The 18,435-nt window shown below is 44.3% G+C and overlaps 2 protein-coding genes across 2 annotated transcripts in view; one reads left to right on the forward strand and one right to left on the reverse strand.

Annotated features, from left to right (window-relative positions):
- The window catches only part of WEE2 (WEE1 homolog 2), a 30,848-nt gene extending 23,435 nt beyond the window's left edge, over positions 1-7,413 (reverse strand). Inside the window, exon 1 of the mRNA XM_029922483.1 lies at positions 7,072-7,413. Within this exon, the coding sequence (XP_029778343.1) occupies positions 7,072-7,413 (342 nt within the window). The remainder of the gene's footprint in view (positions 1-7,071) is intronic.
- Positions 7,414-18,155: 10,742 nt separating this feature from the next.
- The window catches only part of DENND11 (DENN domain containing 11), a 45,268-nt gene continuing 44,988 nt past the window's right edge, over positions 18,156-18,435 (forward strand). The window contains exon 1 of the mRNA XM_029922488.1: positions 18,156-18,238. The gene's annotated coding sequence lies outside the window, so the exon portion shown is untranslated. The remainder of the gene's footprint in view (positions 18,239-18,435) is intronic.

An 18,435-nucleotide genomic window follows, 5' to 3' on the forward strand; every position in this document is an offset into this window, starting at 1 on the left:
GTGCAGCCGCTCTGGAAAACAGTGTGGAGGTTCCTCAAAAAACTATCCATAGAACTCCCTTATGACCCAGCAATAGCCCTGCTAGGGATTTACCCAAGAGATACAGAAATGCTGATGCATAGGAGCACATGTACCCCAATGTTCATAGCAGCACTGTCAACAATAGCCAAAACATGGAAAGAGCCTAAATGTCCATCACCAGATGAGTGGATCAAGAAGATATGATATATATACACAATGGAGTACTACATGGCAATGAGAAAGAATGAAATATGGCCATTTATAGGTAAGTGGATGGACCTTGAGGGTATCATGCTAAGCGAAATAAGTCAGGCGGAGGACAGAAACCATATGTTTGCACTCATAGGTCTAACAGGAAAACAGGAGAAACCTAATGGAGGACCTGGGGGAGGGGAAGAGGTAAAGAGAGTTGGGGAGAGAGATGGATGCAAAACTTGAGAGACTATTGAATGCTGAAAATTAACTGAGGGTTGAAGGGAAAGGGGAGGGGGGAAAAGAGGTGATGGTGATGGAGGAGGGCACTTGGGGGAAGAGCACCTGGTGTTGTATGGAAACCAATTTGACAATAAACTATTTTTTAAAAAAAAGGAATGCACAGTCCATTCGTCAACAGCTCATCAATCTTGCAGAAATATTCACTTTGTACAGGAAAGATTTCATAGACTGTATAAACATGGAAGAAATTTCCAGTTCCACTTAAAATATAACACCAAAATGAGAAGAGTTCCATAAAGTGGGGCAAAGAACTTGAAAAATAATTATCTGAGCTTTGTAGAGGCTATAATCAGTATACCAATAAGTAGGAAAATAAGAACTTGCCACTCCAAGTGGGGTACAGTAAGAAAACACAGGCCTACAAACTAATCAGAGCTAAACCAAAGGAGAGAGGTGACAGGCCAAAGACAGAAATCTGATGAGACAGCAGACTGGCATTATGACGTAAGTCAGGAGCCAGAGGAACAGCTCTGTCATGGGTCTCCAAGAGCAGAGCAGTAGACACAGGGCCATGATATAACCTCAAGTACACCATACTGTGCAGCTCTTTCTAAAAGAATGCCATTATTTGACAGTCTTTACCCATGGCTTTCAGAGTAGAAGCAGAAACTAGACTATAATGTGATTCACTATATAAAAACGTAATTCAAGAATATAAGGATACAAAGAATGAATATTAAAATTAGAAATCCAAAATGATAAAAGCAGAATTGAAGGAAACTACAGACCATACACAGTAAACCTAACCTTTATTTTTTTTTTTAAGTGAAGAAAAAGGTCATTGCTGGAGTCAAGTTTTTACAAGAGTTTTACAAGAGTTTATGGGGTGAACAATCCTGGGGCTATTTTTGGACAAAGCTACCAATGATAAATGCACACTCTTCCTGTAAGTGTATTACAGAACTGAGGAGTACTTGCTCACAGGAAGTACGGCCGAGCTGTATTTCTCAGTTGTCTGTGTGACTCAGGCAATGAACATAGCATTACAGTAAATCAGTCCCTGAGAGGCAGGTTTTCTTTTATGATGCTGATGATTATATGGAAAGTAAAATGTATCCATCACATATGAAACAGTGGGGCATCCACACCTAGAATGATGCGCATTCTGGTGGCCACACTTCAGGGACAACAAAAAAGAGCCTAGACAATTCCTGACAAAAGGAAAAGGATCCACATCAAGGCAGACAATATCAGAATTCCTAATCTGGAAATATGAAGGCCGATAGATTTTTTGAGCTCCACTTACGGTACATAATACAATTATATTAACATGGATTTTTATTGCCAGAATAATAGAATTATGAGTAATTCTTGTCGAAATCCAAAAGAACTTAGTTTGGAACAAGGTTTATTAAAGGAAGTTCTGCCTAGAAGTAGGACAGATTGGAAATTTCTGGAAAGATGTCCAGATTGAAAGTATAAATGTGTTCTAAGGAGTATAGCTAATTCTAGAAGTAACAGCTCTGTTACATAGGATAGAGGGAAAAGGAAATTGAGGAATACCTCCCACCTTCAAGATACCACATCATAGTGTCTCAGGACTTAGAAAGACTTTAGAGGCCCAGTTGGTACAATCTCTCCTCTGATGCCCAAATCCCTCCTACAGTGTTCCTACCAAGTGATCATCAACTTAGACACAGACACCTACTGCCTCCTTAGGAAGCTCTTCTATTTTTAGGTAGTTCCTCTAGGAAGTCTTTATGGTGACCTGAGTTCACTTCATATGATTTCTAGTCCTATCCCTTGGGCAAGGCTGAACTAAGTCAATGCTTCTTTCCTTTGCATCCATGTCTTTAGTAATAACACCACTGATGATCCGTGCCCCCCCCCTCCGATCCAAATGATATTCCTCATAAAGCGTGCATTCTTCAGTGGCATTTCCAGTTTCTCTCCCAAGCTCTGTTCTTTTCCCGCTCCTCAAATCTTGTCCTTTCCAGAATTCCTAACTTGGACCACTTCTCTTCTTACTCTGTGCACCCAGGCTACTTGAGCTTATCTGCACCCAAGGCTTCAACAACTTCCAAAATGCTAATGATATGCAAATTTAGATCTCCAATTTAGTTTGCTCTCCTGCACTCCAGACCCATTTATCCAATGATTTACAAGACATCTCTGCTTTCTCCAAACGTGTTCGTCCTCTAGCATCAACTATCTTGATTCAAGGTATGATCTATTCAGTCAAACAAAGCAGAAGACTCACAGGACCCTGGCTCTCTCCCTTTCCCTCAACTTTTCCATCAAGTTGATGAGAGAACAAAAGGCAAGCTAGGGTCTATTCAGACCAAGAAATTCATATAGCCCAGGAACAAGGGCATTGAAAAAAATGCACAGGACTGGCTTGTTAATAATGAGGGGAAATCTTTACACCCAAAAATAACCAATGGACAGTAATATAGGGTTTACACCAGGCTACTCATTTGGGCAAAAATGCTTTAAAACATTGAATTAAAAATATATTTGATGGAGTGAATTTAACAGCTACAATAAAACAAGTCTGCCAATCCTGTGTACTTGTGCACAAGTGAATCTGGAAGGCACAGTCCAAGCCCCCTTCCCTTTCAAAACCTGTGGAAAGGCATGGAACATATTCAGGAGAGGACTGGCAGCTTAAGTTCACACAAATGCCTCCGTGCAAAGGCTATCTGTTCCTACGAGGGTTTGTTAAGATTTTCACTGGATGGATCAAGGCCTTTCCATGTAAAACTGAAAGAGTCACAAAAGTCACCAAAGTTTTGTTGCAAGAAATTATTGCTAGGTTTTTCCCTTCCACAATCCCTCCAAAGTGACAATAGTCCTTCTTTTACTGCACAAATAACTCAACAAATAACACAAGGTTTAAAAATTAAATGTTTTCTACATTCATCCTGGCTTCCACAATCCTCTGGAAAGGTGGGGAAAGTGCATCATACTTTAAAATGACACCTTGCTAAACTTAGTCTAGAGACCCAGGAAAACTGGGATATTCTCTTACCAAGATGACATCTCAAGATGAGGACAGCTCTAATACAACCTCTAGGACTCAGCCCTTTGAGTTGTTGTATAGAAGACCATTTCTTACAGTGGACCAGTTATTGGGTGAATATTCTAATATTTTATTATTCACTCAAGGCTGGTTTAATTCATAAGTTACTTAATGAATATTAAGTATTCATTATATTAAGTATTCACTGATCACATACTCCTGAAACCTGATTTAACTATAACTGGAAGTCCATCTCATGTAAGCCCCAGAGATGTGATTTATTTAAAATATTGGAAATCTAATACATCAGGGGCCTTATATCCAAAACGGAAAGGTCCAAGGGCCCCCTGGGGAACTTGGTTGAGTGTCTGACTCCTGATTTCAGCTCAGGTCATGATCTCACAGTTTGTGAGCTCGAACCCCGTGTCAGGCTCGTGCTGACAGTGTAGAGCCTGATTGGGATTCTCTGTCTCCCTCTCTCTCTGCCCTTCCCCTTCCCATGTTCATGCACAGACACATGTGCTTGTTCTCTCTATCTCTCTCTCTCAAAATAAATAAATAAACTAATTTTTAAAAATAGAAAGGTCTGTAATGGGTCATATTATGTAGTCTCACTGCAGTAAAATTAGAGGGACACTCTTCCTGGGCTCATATCTAGAATAAAACCTGTACCTCCTTCACAGAAAACCGATGAACAAACTGACACGCCTTCTCCCTCTCATGAGCCCGTGGAAGATCTCAGGCTCCCCTTCAAACGACAATGAAGATCTTCCTTACCAACCACAGAGATACTTTTTTGCTGTCCACACCGGACCCAGCTGCCTCTGCCTTCCGTAACTTCTCTCTCTGTTCCCCAACTGAACACTGTTGGCCCATTGGTAGGGATATCACTATGCCCCTGTTCAGCAGGAAGAAGCAACAAAAGATGAGACCTTCTGCCTCCAACAATCTTAAAGATTTAAGGGTCAGATTGTTCAGGAGGGAACTCGATGAGAAAACAAAAAGCTGAGAACAAAATAGGAGCTGACATCCCACAAGTCTCCCCTTCCCCCCACTTAAGGTGGGATATAGAACATTCCTCAGGCACTAGTAACTGCCTAAGAACACAGTCATGTAGGACATGAAACTCCACTGTAGTCTGTAAGTGTCTCAATGATTTGCAAGAATAACACAGTAATCAATCTCCAGGAGCCTATAGACTCCTAGGTGACTTTCCTGGAGCCCTGACATCACTGTTGCCTCCATAGGATAGAAAAGCTATATATATATATATATATATATAATCAGTCACTCCTCATAATGACAATGCAGATCTCTCTGCCCACAGGTCCTGGCCCCATGCTGTAATAAAGACATCTTTTTGCATTATACAAGGTCTTAAAAATTCTTTCTTGACCATGGAGCTCGACAATCCCACATCATAGTCACTTACCAAATCCTAAACAGCTCTCGATTTCTCACTGTCCACCACTGACCTAATCCAGGCCTTTCTCCTTTGTCAACCAATTTGTTATGAACACTGCTCTGCCTCAAGGTCTCTCCCACAACATGCCAGCCTTCACATGGAGGTCAGTTCTTCAAAAAGACCTCTGATCAAAACCATTTGATGACTGCCTGAAAGCTTTCAAGATAAAATCTTGGGGGTACCTGAGTGGCTCAGTTATTTAAGCGTCCAACTTTGGCTCAGGTCATGATCTCCCAGTTCAGGAGTTCGAGCCCCAAATCAAGCTCCATGCTGACAGCAGAGAGCTTGGAGCCTGCTTTGGATTCTGTGTCTCCCTCTCTCTCAGCCCCTCTCACGCTTGCACTCTTTGTCTCTGTGTCTCACTCTCAAAAATAAAGGTAAAATTTTTTTTAAAAAAAAAGGTAAAATCTTGATCTAGCTCCTGGCTACCTACTCTGGCCTCACTGCCTGCACCCTCTCACGCACAGGCCCCTGTCACTGAGTAACATGCAATTACTAGATGTGACATGATCTTTTCCCTCTTAACTCAATAGATGCTCTTCCATCGACTTCAAGTTCTCATTCCCTTCTTCTTTACCTGGCTCATACCAACTCCTCCTTGAAACTGCTCTCAGGAAAGTCATTCCTGATCTTGAGACTTAATTCCCAATCCTTTTTCAGCATGCCTGATCCGAACCTTATTGTTTCGGTTGTTTATCTGTATTCATTTTATGGGCACTTTTTGATGCGGTTAATGGTGTGTCAGCAGAAGGTCTGATATCAACGTACTTGTTTTAAGTGAATGAATGAAATATGCATACCATGTCCCATATTCTTTCCTGTGTAGTCTTGCTCAGAGCCATGTTCTTTCAGCCCACTCTCCACCTAATTTACATACATCAAAACCACTCTGAAAGCACTTGTCATATAGTGTCTATACACACATCCCCCACTATCTCTCTGCTGATTGTAAGCACTTTGAGGGCAGAAACTATGTCTTGTGCCCCTTGCCCACACTGGCTTCTCAAAAAAATAAAAGGTGTTGGACCATTGAAAAACCCACAGTGGACACCTAAGCATATTAAAGCAGTCTGTCTACAATACAGACAAGAAGTGTAGTACTTCCTGGTAGACGTGGTGCGCATACTCAGCAGAAACTAGAGAGACCTGCTGACAGTAAGTGCTACAATCAGAAGCGCAGATGTTCTGATGGCCTTAAGTACCTCAAGCTGAGCCAGCAGAAAGCAGAGCTAAAACCAATACTGAGGCTCACACACCATAGCACTAGTCCGTCAGCGGTCACCCCGCCCCAACCCCGGTTTTAATGACGCGTAGATATAACAGGAGCATAATCACAGCAAGAATAAAGGACGAAGCTAACTACTTGAGACCTTTGCCTATTTGCCCTCCCCAGCTTATAAAGAAGTATCAACAAGTTACCTCTTTGCTCCCACAGAACAGAAGAGCCTGTCTCTCACTAGTCCGAGGAGAGGGGAGGACTTCCTTCTGGAAAGAGCAGCAGCAAAGATACGTGACTATGTTCCAACAGTGAGTGTGAACACTCTTTTATTAGGAAATATTAGTAAATAATTAAAAAGTAGAGCTGGTTGGCGTAATGGAAAGAACAGTAGTAGACTGTGACCGAAAGATCAGGTTTCTGGTCCTGCCTCTGCCACGGATTGAGAGAAAACCCAGTTGATCTCTTGAAACCTTAAGCTTCTCCTTTGCAGAATGCACAGTAGGGCTCTAGACCTTAACATTACGTCCAGTTCCTGCCTGGGATGCTCTGTCTGCCTCTCTGCCCCTCCTTTCTCTCATGCGCTCCTGCACGTGCGCCTCACCCTCTCTTTCTCAAAATAAACACTTCTAAAAAATAGTCCTTTGGTTCCAATGTTCTTTAACGAGGAGGTTTTTCCCTACCAAGATTTATTTGTGGCCTACACCCAATAGTTGCTGACATCAATGTTTTGAGAAGACAGCTAGCACAGCATTTAGTCTGTTTTCTGCGAACGTTGAACTCGACTTCATTTTCACCAATAAATAGGTCATCTGCCAGACACACACAAACACATCCTTCGTCCCCATCAGTGGAACCAAAGGCACACAGATCTTGGGGACTTGGGTCCGCTTTCTCCCACAACTTACTTACTTTGGGAGTGAAGGGGCTCTCGCAATGCAGCAGCTTGCTCCTGCCATCTAGTGGGGCTGGTGTCCCGGGACATTTGTGAGAGTGTGACACAGGAGTCCTCAGACCATGTTCTGGACTCGTGTCTTTTTCCTCAAATGTGCCGATGTCACAGACGCTATTAATGGAAGGTCTGGGGGTTGTGTACTTTGCCTCTGATGCCTGAACTTGAGACTTGTCTGGGGTTTGGCTCTGGGCCCCTCTGCTCTCTCGTGCCTCCTTCTCCCCTTCGTGCTCACCCTCTTCTTCGCAGTAGGAAAAGTTTAACTTTTGCTTTAATTCCTTGTCAATTCTGCCGTCATCCATCTCAGCCCGGGGAGCTCTATAGCACAGGCAGGGGGGCCTCTCAGGAGGGAGCACTAGGGAGCTGAGGAGTAAGGAGGAGAAAAGAATTCAGCTGGCAAATCCTGCAATTTTAGCCAGTCTTTCCTTCTGCCCACTAACAGCCACAAAGAGGCACACCTCCCTTAAGTACCACATATCTGTGAGACCTCAGCTTCTCCTTATTTCCATTCTGATTAAAGGAAGCTCCAGTGTCTCTTAGAGCAATTAAGTCCAATTTATGGAGCCCTTCTGGGTATCCCACGTCGTCTCCTTGAACCCATGTGCTACAAAATACTGGTGAGATAGTTGGATTCCTTTAATTTAGCATGGCTTTAAAAATACCCATTAGCCAATTTGAGAACAAGCTCGTTATTGGAAAGAAAAGATTTTCACTCTTTTCCACCTACCGTTTAGAAATACCAGGCTCTCCTCTCTCCCCCACCCACTGCCCAGTGGCTGCCCGCAGTTAATTGGAACTCAGCATCACCAGGATATCATAATCATCCTTAAATGGCCTCCTAACTTATCATGGCTGGAGTTCATCCCCCTACCGGAGCAGTACCTTAGATTTTTGCTGGGCACACCTGCCCTGATTCAGGCATCTCACATCCTCCACCCGCCCCCAGGTATCAGCAGTTAAAACTTTTCAGGAATAGGACAAAAATTTTTAATATTTATTTATTTTTGATAGAGAGAGTGAGAGCAGAGGAGGGGCAGAGAGAGAGGGAGACACAGAATCGGTAGCAGGCTCCAGGCTCTGCGCTGTCAGCACAGAACCCAATGTGGGGCTCGAACCCACTGACTGTGAGATCATTCCCTGAGCTGAAGTTGGATGTTTAACCTACGGAGCCACCTAGACACCCCAGGACAAATTTTTAAACTGACAAAAAGAAAGCCTAGAAAAGATCAGTGACACAGAGAAGCAGGTATGTATTTCTTGAAAATGGCAATTACTTTGAACCCAAATACCTTATTTTGTATAAAAAAAATTTTTTTTTTACTGTTTAACCTACATCATTTAATTTCTTTCTCAGAGAGGTCCCCATGGGAAGAGTAAAAAACCCTTTGAGGAACGCCTGGGTAGCTCACTCAGTTAAGCAACCGACTTATGCTCGGGTCATGATCTCGCAGTTGGCAAGTTCGAGCCCCCCATCGGACTCTGTGCTGACAGCTCAGACCCTGAGCCTGCTTCAGATTCTCTGTCTCCCTCTCTCTCCGCCCCTCCCCTACTCATACTCTATCTCTCACAAAAATAAATAAAAAACATTTTAAAAAATTTTAAAAAACTCTTTGAAGAATAAAAAAGCCATGAATATCACTTTAAAGGAGAAACTATGTGAAAGGTAATCATGAAAAAGGAAAATGATGTACATGAGCCCTGCTGTAACTTCAGAAGAGACTCCGGAAGTCCTGGACACATGGAATTATTTACACGTTAAATGTGGGCCCAAAGAGAGTGGTGCTGAGGATAGCGTGATCTCGACGGAAACAAATTTAATTTCTCTTCTCTCACAGCCTTCGGTTATTCGTTGCCCATCACCTCTCTTCCATTTCTTCTCTCTTTATCCCTCCACGCCCTTCTCCTCTCTCGGCCTTTCCCAAGTCTGACCCAAACCCACGAGGCTGTTAATCCAAGTGAAGCCAACTGGGAGGATGTGAAAGTAGTTTTGCAGCTAAAAGCCTTTTGCTGCTCCAGCTTTTTCTAAGTGTGCACACTGTCCGGACCTTTGCCCTTCCCTAGCCCGCCCCACCCACGCAAACCTTCCCAAGTCATTCCCGAGGGCAAATAATACTGCCCGTCGCACACAGAGGCTCACGGCTCCCCGTCTCGGGGTTTCGCCATCGCAGAGGGGTCAGAGACACTGCCGTCATCAACGAGGAAAGGAGGACTCAGAGTATAAGGCAAGAAATTGCTATTAACTGAGATGCTGGATGGAGGAGTGTTTTAGTTCACAGATCGGCAGGCCATGTGACATCATTCCTTCCCTACAATCTTGGTGGTGACCAGTATTCCCGCCTCAGGCGGCGGCCGGTCACTCTGACCTGGCCAGGCCGTCTGGGAGCCGGCTCTGCTCTGAAGCAGGATAGGACGGGCCCAAAGCTCTGAGTGCACACAGGCCTGCAGGCAGGTCACGGCAGGCTGTGTGATGGGGTGTTAACTAGTTAGACCACCTCGTACTTTACCGTCACCACCTCCCCCTTTCCCCTCGGCATTGCTAGAATTCTCACCCTTATTTCTGGCCGCACTAGGGCTCTTATCTAGGGAGGGAGCTGTGCTGTCACGACGGTTTGGGCCCCATGTCATCAGCTGCGACCTTGTTAGGAACTGGCGCCATTCACCCGTCACCGTCACAAATTGTCACTCGGGCAAATGATTGTGCTAAGGTTTCAGAATAAGAAAGGCATAATAACAAGAACAAAAATGATCCTCCCAATTTGGAAAGTAGAACAGTGAGAAGTGGGCAGTTGCTGACCGTGATGGCCCAGAGCCTGACTATTTGGGGTGTCATACTTTACTCTTACTCTTTGTTCTCAGTTTCTGTACTTGATAAACAATGCTGTCTTTGCTTCACTGCATGTTAACGCCCTAGGCAGCAATCCCAGAAAAAAACCTTCACGTCATGAGATGAGGTGTCAAAGGGGGACCCCTGGTAATCTGTGGCAAGAGGGGAATGCCTGACACCTAGTGGGTGTTCCTGAAATTGTTTTTGAATAGACTGCACTTGGGAAAGTAAAATTAACATATCTCAGTTTGATTTAAAGTACTCAGTGTTTGGGGCACGTGAGTAGCTCCGTTGGTTGAGTGTCTGACTCTCAATTTCAGCTCAGGTCACGATCTTACAATTTGTGAGTTCAAACCCCATGTGGGGCTCTGTGATGATGGTGCAGGGCCTGCTTCAAATTCTCTCTCTCCTTCTCTCTCTGCCCCTTCCCTGCTCTCTCTCTCTCTCAAAATAAATGAATAAACTTAAAAAATAAATAAACAGGGGCTCGCGGGTGGCTCAGTTGGTTAAGGGTCTGACCTTGGCTCAGGTCATGATCTTGAGATTTATGAGTTTGAGCCCTGCATTGGGATTTCTGCTGATGGTGCAGAGCCTGCTTTGGATCCTCTGTCTCCCTCTCTCTCTCTCTCTCTCTCTCTCTCTCTCTCTCTCTCTCTCTCTAACTCTCCCTCCCTCTCTCTCTCTCTCTCTCTGCCATCCCCCAGCTTGCTCTTGCTCTGTTTCAAAAATGAATCAACATTTTTTAAAAAAGAAAAAAATTATTAATAAATAAATAAAATACTCAGTGTTTTACTTTTTAAAAGTTTGAATATTTTTCTTACTGTATCAGGGGTTGCTACACTAGAGGAAAGCAGTGTTCCCTGGGTGATAAGATGTAAAAGGAAGAAGCCAACTTTGCACCTCAGGGCTAAGATCCCTAACTGACCAAACCTTGGTGCTGAGGTCTTTGGAACCCCCATGGGAAAGTTTGTCCATTCAAATTGATTTCAAAGAGGTGGGAAATGATATTCACCTTTGGGGTAGACTGCTCCTTTGCAAAAGTAAAGCCAAGGCCGTGGAGAACAAGATATTTGTTTGAGAGTCTGTGGCTTCAAGGAAGGATATGCTGGCCTCATTGTTCCCTCAGGAGGGAGAACCGTAAAAAAATGCGCGAGCAAGCCAAAGTGAAGCTCTTCAGCACATTATTTATTGAATACTGAACTAAGTCGGAGTCATTCCGGATTCTGAAAAAACACTGGTGTTGGGTTATGGTATATTCAATGAGTCTGCCCCATCGGAAACCATCAGGAGGTCTGCTTTCCCAAGCAAGAAAGGGAGATTTTTACCATGAGGCTTTCTGGGAAGCTGGCAGCTCCAGGACAGGAAGTGAAGACCTGAGGAGGACTAAGGCTGGAAACGACTTTCCCGGCCTCCAGCCTGTTAGGCCTGGGCTCTGAAGGCTGGAGGCAAACCTGAGGGAACTCGAAGGTGCTAGAGGGGAAAGTCGGCCTTTATCACCGGAATGCACCCTGTGAGGCAACAGCGCCACAATCCTAGGGCCTGTGAGGCTTGTCGACTCAGGGGGGAGTTCTCTCCAACTCGCTGAGGAAACCAGGAGACTAGACGGTATCTCCGAGGTCCCCGCCCACTTCAGCCTCTTGGCCTTTTTGTCCTTGTCTTGCCCAGTCTCTCATTACAAATGGAAGTGTTGCTTCATCCCTGAAGGGGAAAGCATGCAGATCTTGACTTACCATCTCTCTGCCCCCAAGGCTGGGCTCAAGAAGTTGCTAGTAACTTGGTCAGACATTCCCAGCCACTTCTTCATGCTTCTTAATTTTTTTTTAATGTTTATTTATTTTTAAGACAGAGTGTGAGCAGGGGAGGAGCAGAGAGAGAGGGAGACACAGAATCTGAAGCAGGCTCCAAGCTCTGAGCTGTCAGCACAGAATACAATGCAGGGCTCGAACCCACGGACCATAAGATCATGACCTGAGCCAAAGTTGGAGGCTTAACCGACTGAGCCACCCAGGCGCCCAAATCATGCTTCTGATGCAATTACAAGATCCCCACACTGAGGTCTTACCTTCCTAAAACAAAACAAAGCAAATACTTGATGATTTGGTGGGAAATGTGATAAGGAAGAATTAAAGCTCTTCCATAGAAGGTAACCTCCAGAAAAGCTAAATACAGAACCTGCAGAAGTGGCAGTCTCTGAGTCGGGGAGAAGGGGTGCAGGAGGGTTGGAGGAGAAGGAAATTGCTGCTCACTCTATGTGCCATGTGCAATTTGATTAATCTTTGTCATGGAGAGCTACTTATTAGAATGTTAAAATAATATCTAAAAATTAGATATTAGGGCGCCTAGGTGTCTTAGTCACTTAAGCGTCCCACTCTTGATGTCAACTCGGGTCATGATCCCAGGGTCCTGGGATCAAGCCTTGCATCAGGCTCCATGCTGGGTGTGTAGCCTACTTGGAATTCCCTCTCTCCCTCCCTTTCTGCCCCTCCCCCATTCGCATACTCTGTCTCTAAAATAAATAAATAAATAAATTTTAAATGAAAATAATATATGTATATATTTTAAACTGGTCCATCAAGTGCTTCAATCACTCTGTCCACCCCTCTGCGTCTCCTGACCTCTGAACGCTGCAGGTCCCTGGGCTCAGTCTCCCCTGCTTTCTTCTCTGTGCACACTCACTTCTTGGAACAGCATGCAGCCCACGGCTGTAAGCCCTCTGCAACCCAGTGACCCACGAGTGTACACGTGCACCACGGACCTCTCTCCTGAACCTCGGCTCTGTAGCTGCCGAATCCAGCCTCCCTCTGGGTGTCCAATAGGGCATCTGTGTCTTAACATGGCCAAACCCACACTCCCGGGGTTGACACCAAACCTGCTCCTCCCACATCTTTCTCCTCTTGGAAACATGCTGAGCAACTGTAATCACTGACTGCTGTCTCTGCACCCCTGCGTCCAGTCTAGGAGAAATCCCTTCAGTTCCCGGGCCTCCTACTGGCACCCCCTGCTTTCCGGCTGGCCTCACAGCTGGCCTCCCTTCAGTCTGTTCTACAACGGTAGTCAAGGGGTCCTTCTGCAAGAGTCCTGCACTCACACCCCCAGGGCCTCCCATTTCACTGAGAATGCGGAGCCAGCCCCTGCTCGGAGGGAGGCCCGAGGGGCCCGAGGGGCCAGAGGACCCGCCCCACAGCCTGTCTGGCTCCAGACTGCTCACTGTTCCTCCAGACACCAAAATCTTTCCCCACGTGTCTCACTCAGCTCCTGGCTTCCTCCAGGGCTTATCTGTCAGAGACAGATGTCAACTTCCGTGACAACCCACGGAGTTCCCACCATCTATTCTCTGACTCTCTTAACCTGCTTCACGCTGCTTCACATTTATCACTACGTCATATTTATACATCTAATGGTGCATTTTACTTTGTTTTTTTAGTGGTTCATTTTTAACATTGTGTCTCCCCACCTGACCCCTAATAGAATCTAAATGCCATCGGGACAGGGGTTTAACTCTCGCCGGATGTCTCCAGTCACCCGGAACAGGATGTGGCGCACAGCAGGTGCTCCGAATCAAGGTGCAGCCCCGCAGTCTATGTATCCCCCTGGTGGACACTGGGGCAGAATGAATACCTTTCATGAAGTTTCAGATTTTAGGTTTCCAACTACATTGCAAATCCCAGAGGCCTAAAAGGGAGGAATGTGTTGGTTTTAAATAACTTAGTAATTTTGACTATTCATTTTATTAATCCCTAACCACTTCTGCCTCATCCGGAGCCCAGCATACGTGGAACATGATTTATTGTGCTTTCAGCCTGGGTCAAACCAGCGCGTGCCTGCAGCACAGGTGATCTGAAGGAGACAGCGCAGGCGGGGCTGACGTATAGCTAATATGGCCTAATGTATGCAGTAGATGTTAGGGAGGCAGGAGTCTGGAACAGATCAGCTTCCCCAGGGCATCCTTGGATGCCCTGAGGTCTGGGTCCTCAGGATGGGTGGGACTTAAGTTCACAGGACAGATAAGGGTACAGATATTCCTTGGACCACTAGGAAGATTATTTTTTTCAAGCCGTTTATTCACATTCTTCATTTCACCCTGTTACACCTCAGCTCGTCCCACAGTCTGGATCTTGTCTGGACCACTAACATTTGCCCTGGTCAATGAAAGATGCAGTCTGGTCATGGAGATAGTGTAACCTGCTCCTTCCCTGGATGGAAGACGATTCCTCCAAGAGAGAATAGAATGGCTTAGTTATATAAGGATATTGGTTCTTCTCCAGTAAATATGTAATTCTTGGGCAGTTTGAATGAAAAAGCTCATAGGGTTTTTTTAACTGGATAAAATTATTTTAAATAATTTTCACATGGGAAAATAATTGTCAAAGAAATAGCTGAAGATATTTTTAAGGATAGAGAACACTACCTCTCCAAAAAACTTAAAACTTATGAAACTTGTAAGAATAGTCACATCAATGGTGAAGAATACATAAATTAGTAAATAGCAGGAAGTTAATATTGTAATTTCAAGGGGAATTATAAATCATAGGAATTGAAAGAATTATTCAATAAGTGATATAGCAATTATTGATTACCTATTCAAGAAAAATTTTAAACTCTCACTTCATATCACATATCAACATAACCATGGCTTAGATGAAGAAATCAAAAGTGGAAAACCAACATATAAATAACTAAAAGAATGAAAGTGAATATTGATAAAATTTCTGGGTGGGGACCAACTTTCTAAATGTCCAAGCAACATAAGAAATCACAAAAAGAACTGATAAATTTGACAACATAAGACTTAGAACTTCTAAATTTCATAAAGCAATTAAGCAGTATTGAAGTCATATGATAAATTGTAAATAATATTAATAAAAATTATGCCAGACAAAAGATTAATATTATTACTGTATAAAAAACTCGTGTAAATTGATAACAAGAGCATGAAGACCCCAGAAGTGAGGAAAAGGCATATGAACAGATAAGACACCAAAGAGGAACCACAAATCACCAATATATATTTTTGAGAACATGATTAGATTCAGTCACAAAATGTTAACTTAAAAACAAAACGCCAAGGGGCGCCTGGGTGGCTCAGGCCATGATCTCATGGTTTGTGAGTTGGAACCCCACCTTGGGCTCTGCACTGGCTGTACGGAGCCTGCTTGGGATTCTCTTTCTCCCTCTCTCTTTGCCCCCAGCCTCTCAAAATAAACAAACTTTTAAAAGTGCCACATTCCTCTGACAAATTGGCAAAAAGTACTTTAAATGGCAATATCTAATTGCGACAAAAATGAAATGGATACCCTTATACACCCGTGAACGAACAATCTGGCAGGATTATCAAGAACCTTAAAAACACAAATACATTTTAACCCAATATTGCTGCCTCTGGCAATCTGTCCTACATAAGTCAACAACCAGAAAAGCTGACTGTACCTACCCAGACACCTGTCCTTCTGTATTTCATTTCTTACCTGATATCTGCCAGGCTATCAGCCAGATGAGAAGAGTATTTGCTTTTCTAACAGCCGCTCCAGTACTGTGTGCAGAGCTGGACATATAATAGGTAGTGTTAGTTCAGATTGAAATTTCGCCAACACTTTAGGCACGAAGAAAAGGGGAAGGGCTTGATTGTCCAACAAGGAGAAAAAGGTTAAGTAAATTTTCAAACATACACACAATGGCAACCATTAAAGTGATGCATACAAATGTTGCTGATAGGATAGGAAAATATTCATGGTCTGATGTTAAGGAAAAAAATTGACATATGGTATGATTTCAACAGAAACATGGAACACTTTTCATTATATCAGGTATTTTAAGATACAGCATTATTTTTACAGGCCCCTAAGAATTTTAAAATGCCTCCGATGAGGGGTTGAGTATCACACCCTATATACACCTGTGGCAAAGAAACCTCCCCCACGGACAGGGCCAAGCAGGGAAACTTGGTCTCTACTTGGTCATTGGCTGGAGGGAAGAAAAACACATCACCCAAGAATCTGCACTATAAGCCGGTGTTTGCGCTACCTTGCATTTTGAATTTACACTACCAGCGCGGTCCAAAGGACCTCAAGCAGAGGACTTAACTCAAGGCAGTCTCCGGTTAGCAGTGCCTCCAGATGGCTGACAAAAGTAAACATAAATCTCTTCTGTGAGAACTCCATCTCAGCGGGGCTGGCGGTCACCATAGCAATGCCAGCAAGTGAGAAGCTGCACCCCAGAACTAGCGAAATAAGACAGGCAAAATCTTAACAGCGGCCAACCCAGTGGTGAGATTATAGATCAAAATCACTTTTATATACTGTATTTTATATACATTACATGTTTTATATCTTATAGATATATAATGTAGATGTGTTCAGTATTTGGGAAAGTAAAAATTTTATTTTAAAATTTAGATATATGGCATTCTGGGGGAACTCATTTAAAACATAACATCAACTGGGGCACCTGGGTGGCTCAGTCAGTTGAGCGTCTGACTTTGGTTCAGGGCATGATCTCGCAGTTTCTGGGTTCGAGCCCCACGTCAGGCTCTGTGCTGACAGCTCAGAGCCGGTAGCCTCCTGGAATTGTGTGTCTCCTTCTCTCTCTGCCCCTCCTCTGCTTGCGCTTGCTCGCTCGCTCTCTCTCAAAAATAAATGTAAAATAATTTTTTTAATATAACATCATCCTAGGGTCCCTGAATGTGACTGCCCTTCATTTCTTCTTGCCCTTCACTCTCCTTTCCCACCATAGCTGTTCTAATAGCTAAATTTAATTAATTTCCTTTATTATCATTTCGTGAAATGCAGTAGCTACAGAAAATATAAATCCAATGGTCAGATGTAGAGCCCTTTCAGACTGTGAATGTGTTTTAAGAGGTCTGTCATCACCATCATTAGCATTTTTGAGCACGTGTTACATGCAAGATACTAAGTTAAGCCTGCCAGGAGAAGCCAGTTGTACGAGGTGTTCAGTCTCTCTTTTATTCACCTGCTTAGTTGACAAATGCTTGTTGTGCACCTGTTATGCAAGGCACTAGGGACCTGCAGATAGACACGGTGGCTGGTGAACTAGGACACACACATCAATGAAGTGTGGGAAAGGTTCTAGGTTTAAGGTTGTGCACCTGTTATGCAAGACACTAGGAACCTGCAAGTAGACAAGGTGGTTGGTGAAGTAGGACACAGATAATAAAGTGGGGGAAAGGTTCTAGTTTCGAGGTTCGGACATTTTAGTCTTCTGTTTACATAGCAAATTATGTATAGAATATATATGAGTATATATGGGATGGAGATTATGAGTTTCTTGGTACATACACAACTTGAAGGTATTAAACGGGGGGGTTCACACAAAAGATCAGGAAAAAGGAGTCCCTTAGAGGAGAAAGAGAAAAGTCAGAACTAAAGCTGATGGCTTTGGAAATTGAGGATTTTCTATGAAGCCCACTTTTATATTTAGAAATAATATTTTGAATGCCTCAACTCTTGGGTATATCTAGTGGCTAAGTAGCCAGAGGAGGTGGGAATAAGAAATAGGAATAGACGTTAAAATAAGAAAAAATGCGGAGAGGAGAGACTTGTTCAGATGCTAGATTCCCCCCAAGGTTCAGGAAGGCCCAGCAGTTGGCCTGCTCTCGGAACGACCCAGTGGACACCGGGTGTCACTCAGGGGTGTTGATGAAGAAGCATGTCCTGCGTGCCAGAGATACAGTAAGGATACGATCTAACTCCTCTTCCCAAGGAGACAATAAATGACTGCCCAGGGCTGCTGCTTCCAAGCCAAAATCTATGACATAATCGTAATCTATTTATGCAGCATTTAGCCTACAGGAGGGGGACTGCGTTCCTCATTTGTATATTTAGCTCAACCCCCCTTCGCAGCCCAAGGGCAAGCAAATGACCATCCACCACCTTGTGTGGAGATTTAGTCACCGAAATGGATGAGCCCCAGGCAGGGTCCGGTGAAGGCCCGGGCCAGGCATTATCCAGCTGGTTCAAGGGCACAGCACACTGGGTTCTGCACACGCCACTGCCTCAGGCCGGACACCCAAGCCCACAGCTCCGGGAGGCCAGGCCACATCCAAAGTCCAAAGAACACCAGGGCGGCCAAGGCTGCCTCAGCCGGGCGCTGGCTTTAGCCACTCTTGCAGGGTTATGTAACACATTTCTGTCATGGTCCATATGACCAGGGACATTACAAAAAAAAAAAAAAAAAAAAAGAAGAAGAAGAAGAAGAAGAAAGAAAGAAAGAAAAGAAAAAAGAAAAGAAAGAAAAAAATGATGGCGTGAAAAACTTCACGGTGGTACAGTTATCCGACGGACTCCTAGGTGAGAAGGCACCTCGCCCCGGCACAGGTGGACGGACCCAGGTGGATGCGCGTCCATGCCGCCAGACGTTTCCTGGGCACGGGCACACACATGCATCCGTGAATCCCAGCCAGGCACACATTCGGGCGGAGCCGGCGGGGAGGACGCCTTCCCCGGCCGGATCGGAGCACGGGCCCCAGCAAGAGGGCGGCGGGCGG

Source organism: Suricata suricatta, chromosome 2, assembly GCF_006229205.1.
Source record: "Suricata suricatta isolate VVHF042 chromosome 2, meerkat_22Aug2017_6uvM2_HiC, whole genome shotgun sequence".
NCBI classification, from domain to species: domain Eukaryota; kingdom Metazoa; phylum Chordata; class Mammalia; order Carnivora; family Herpestidae; genus Suricata; species Suricata suricatta.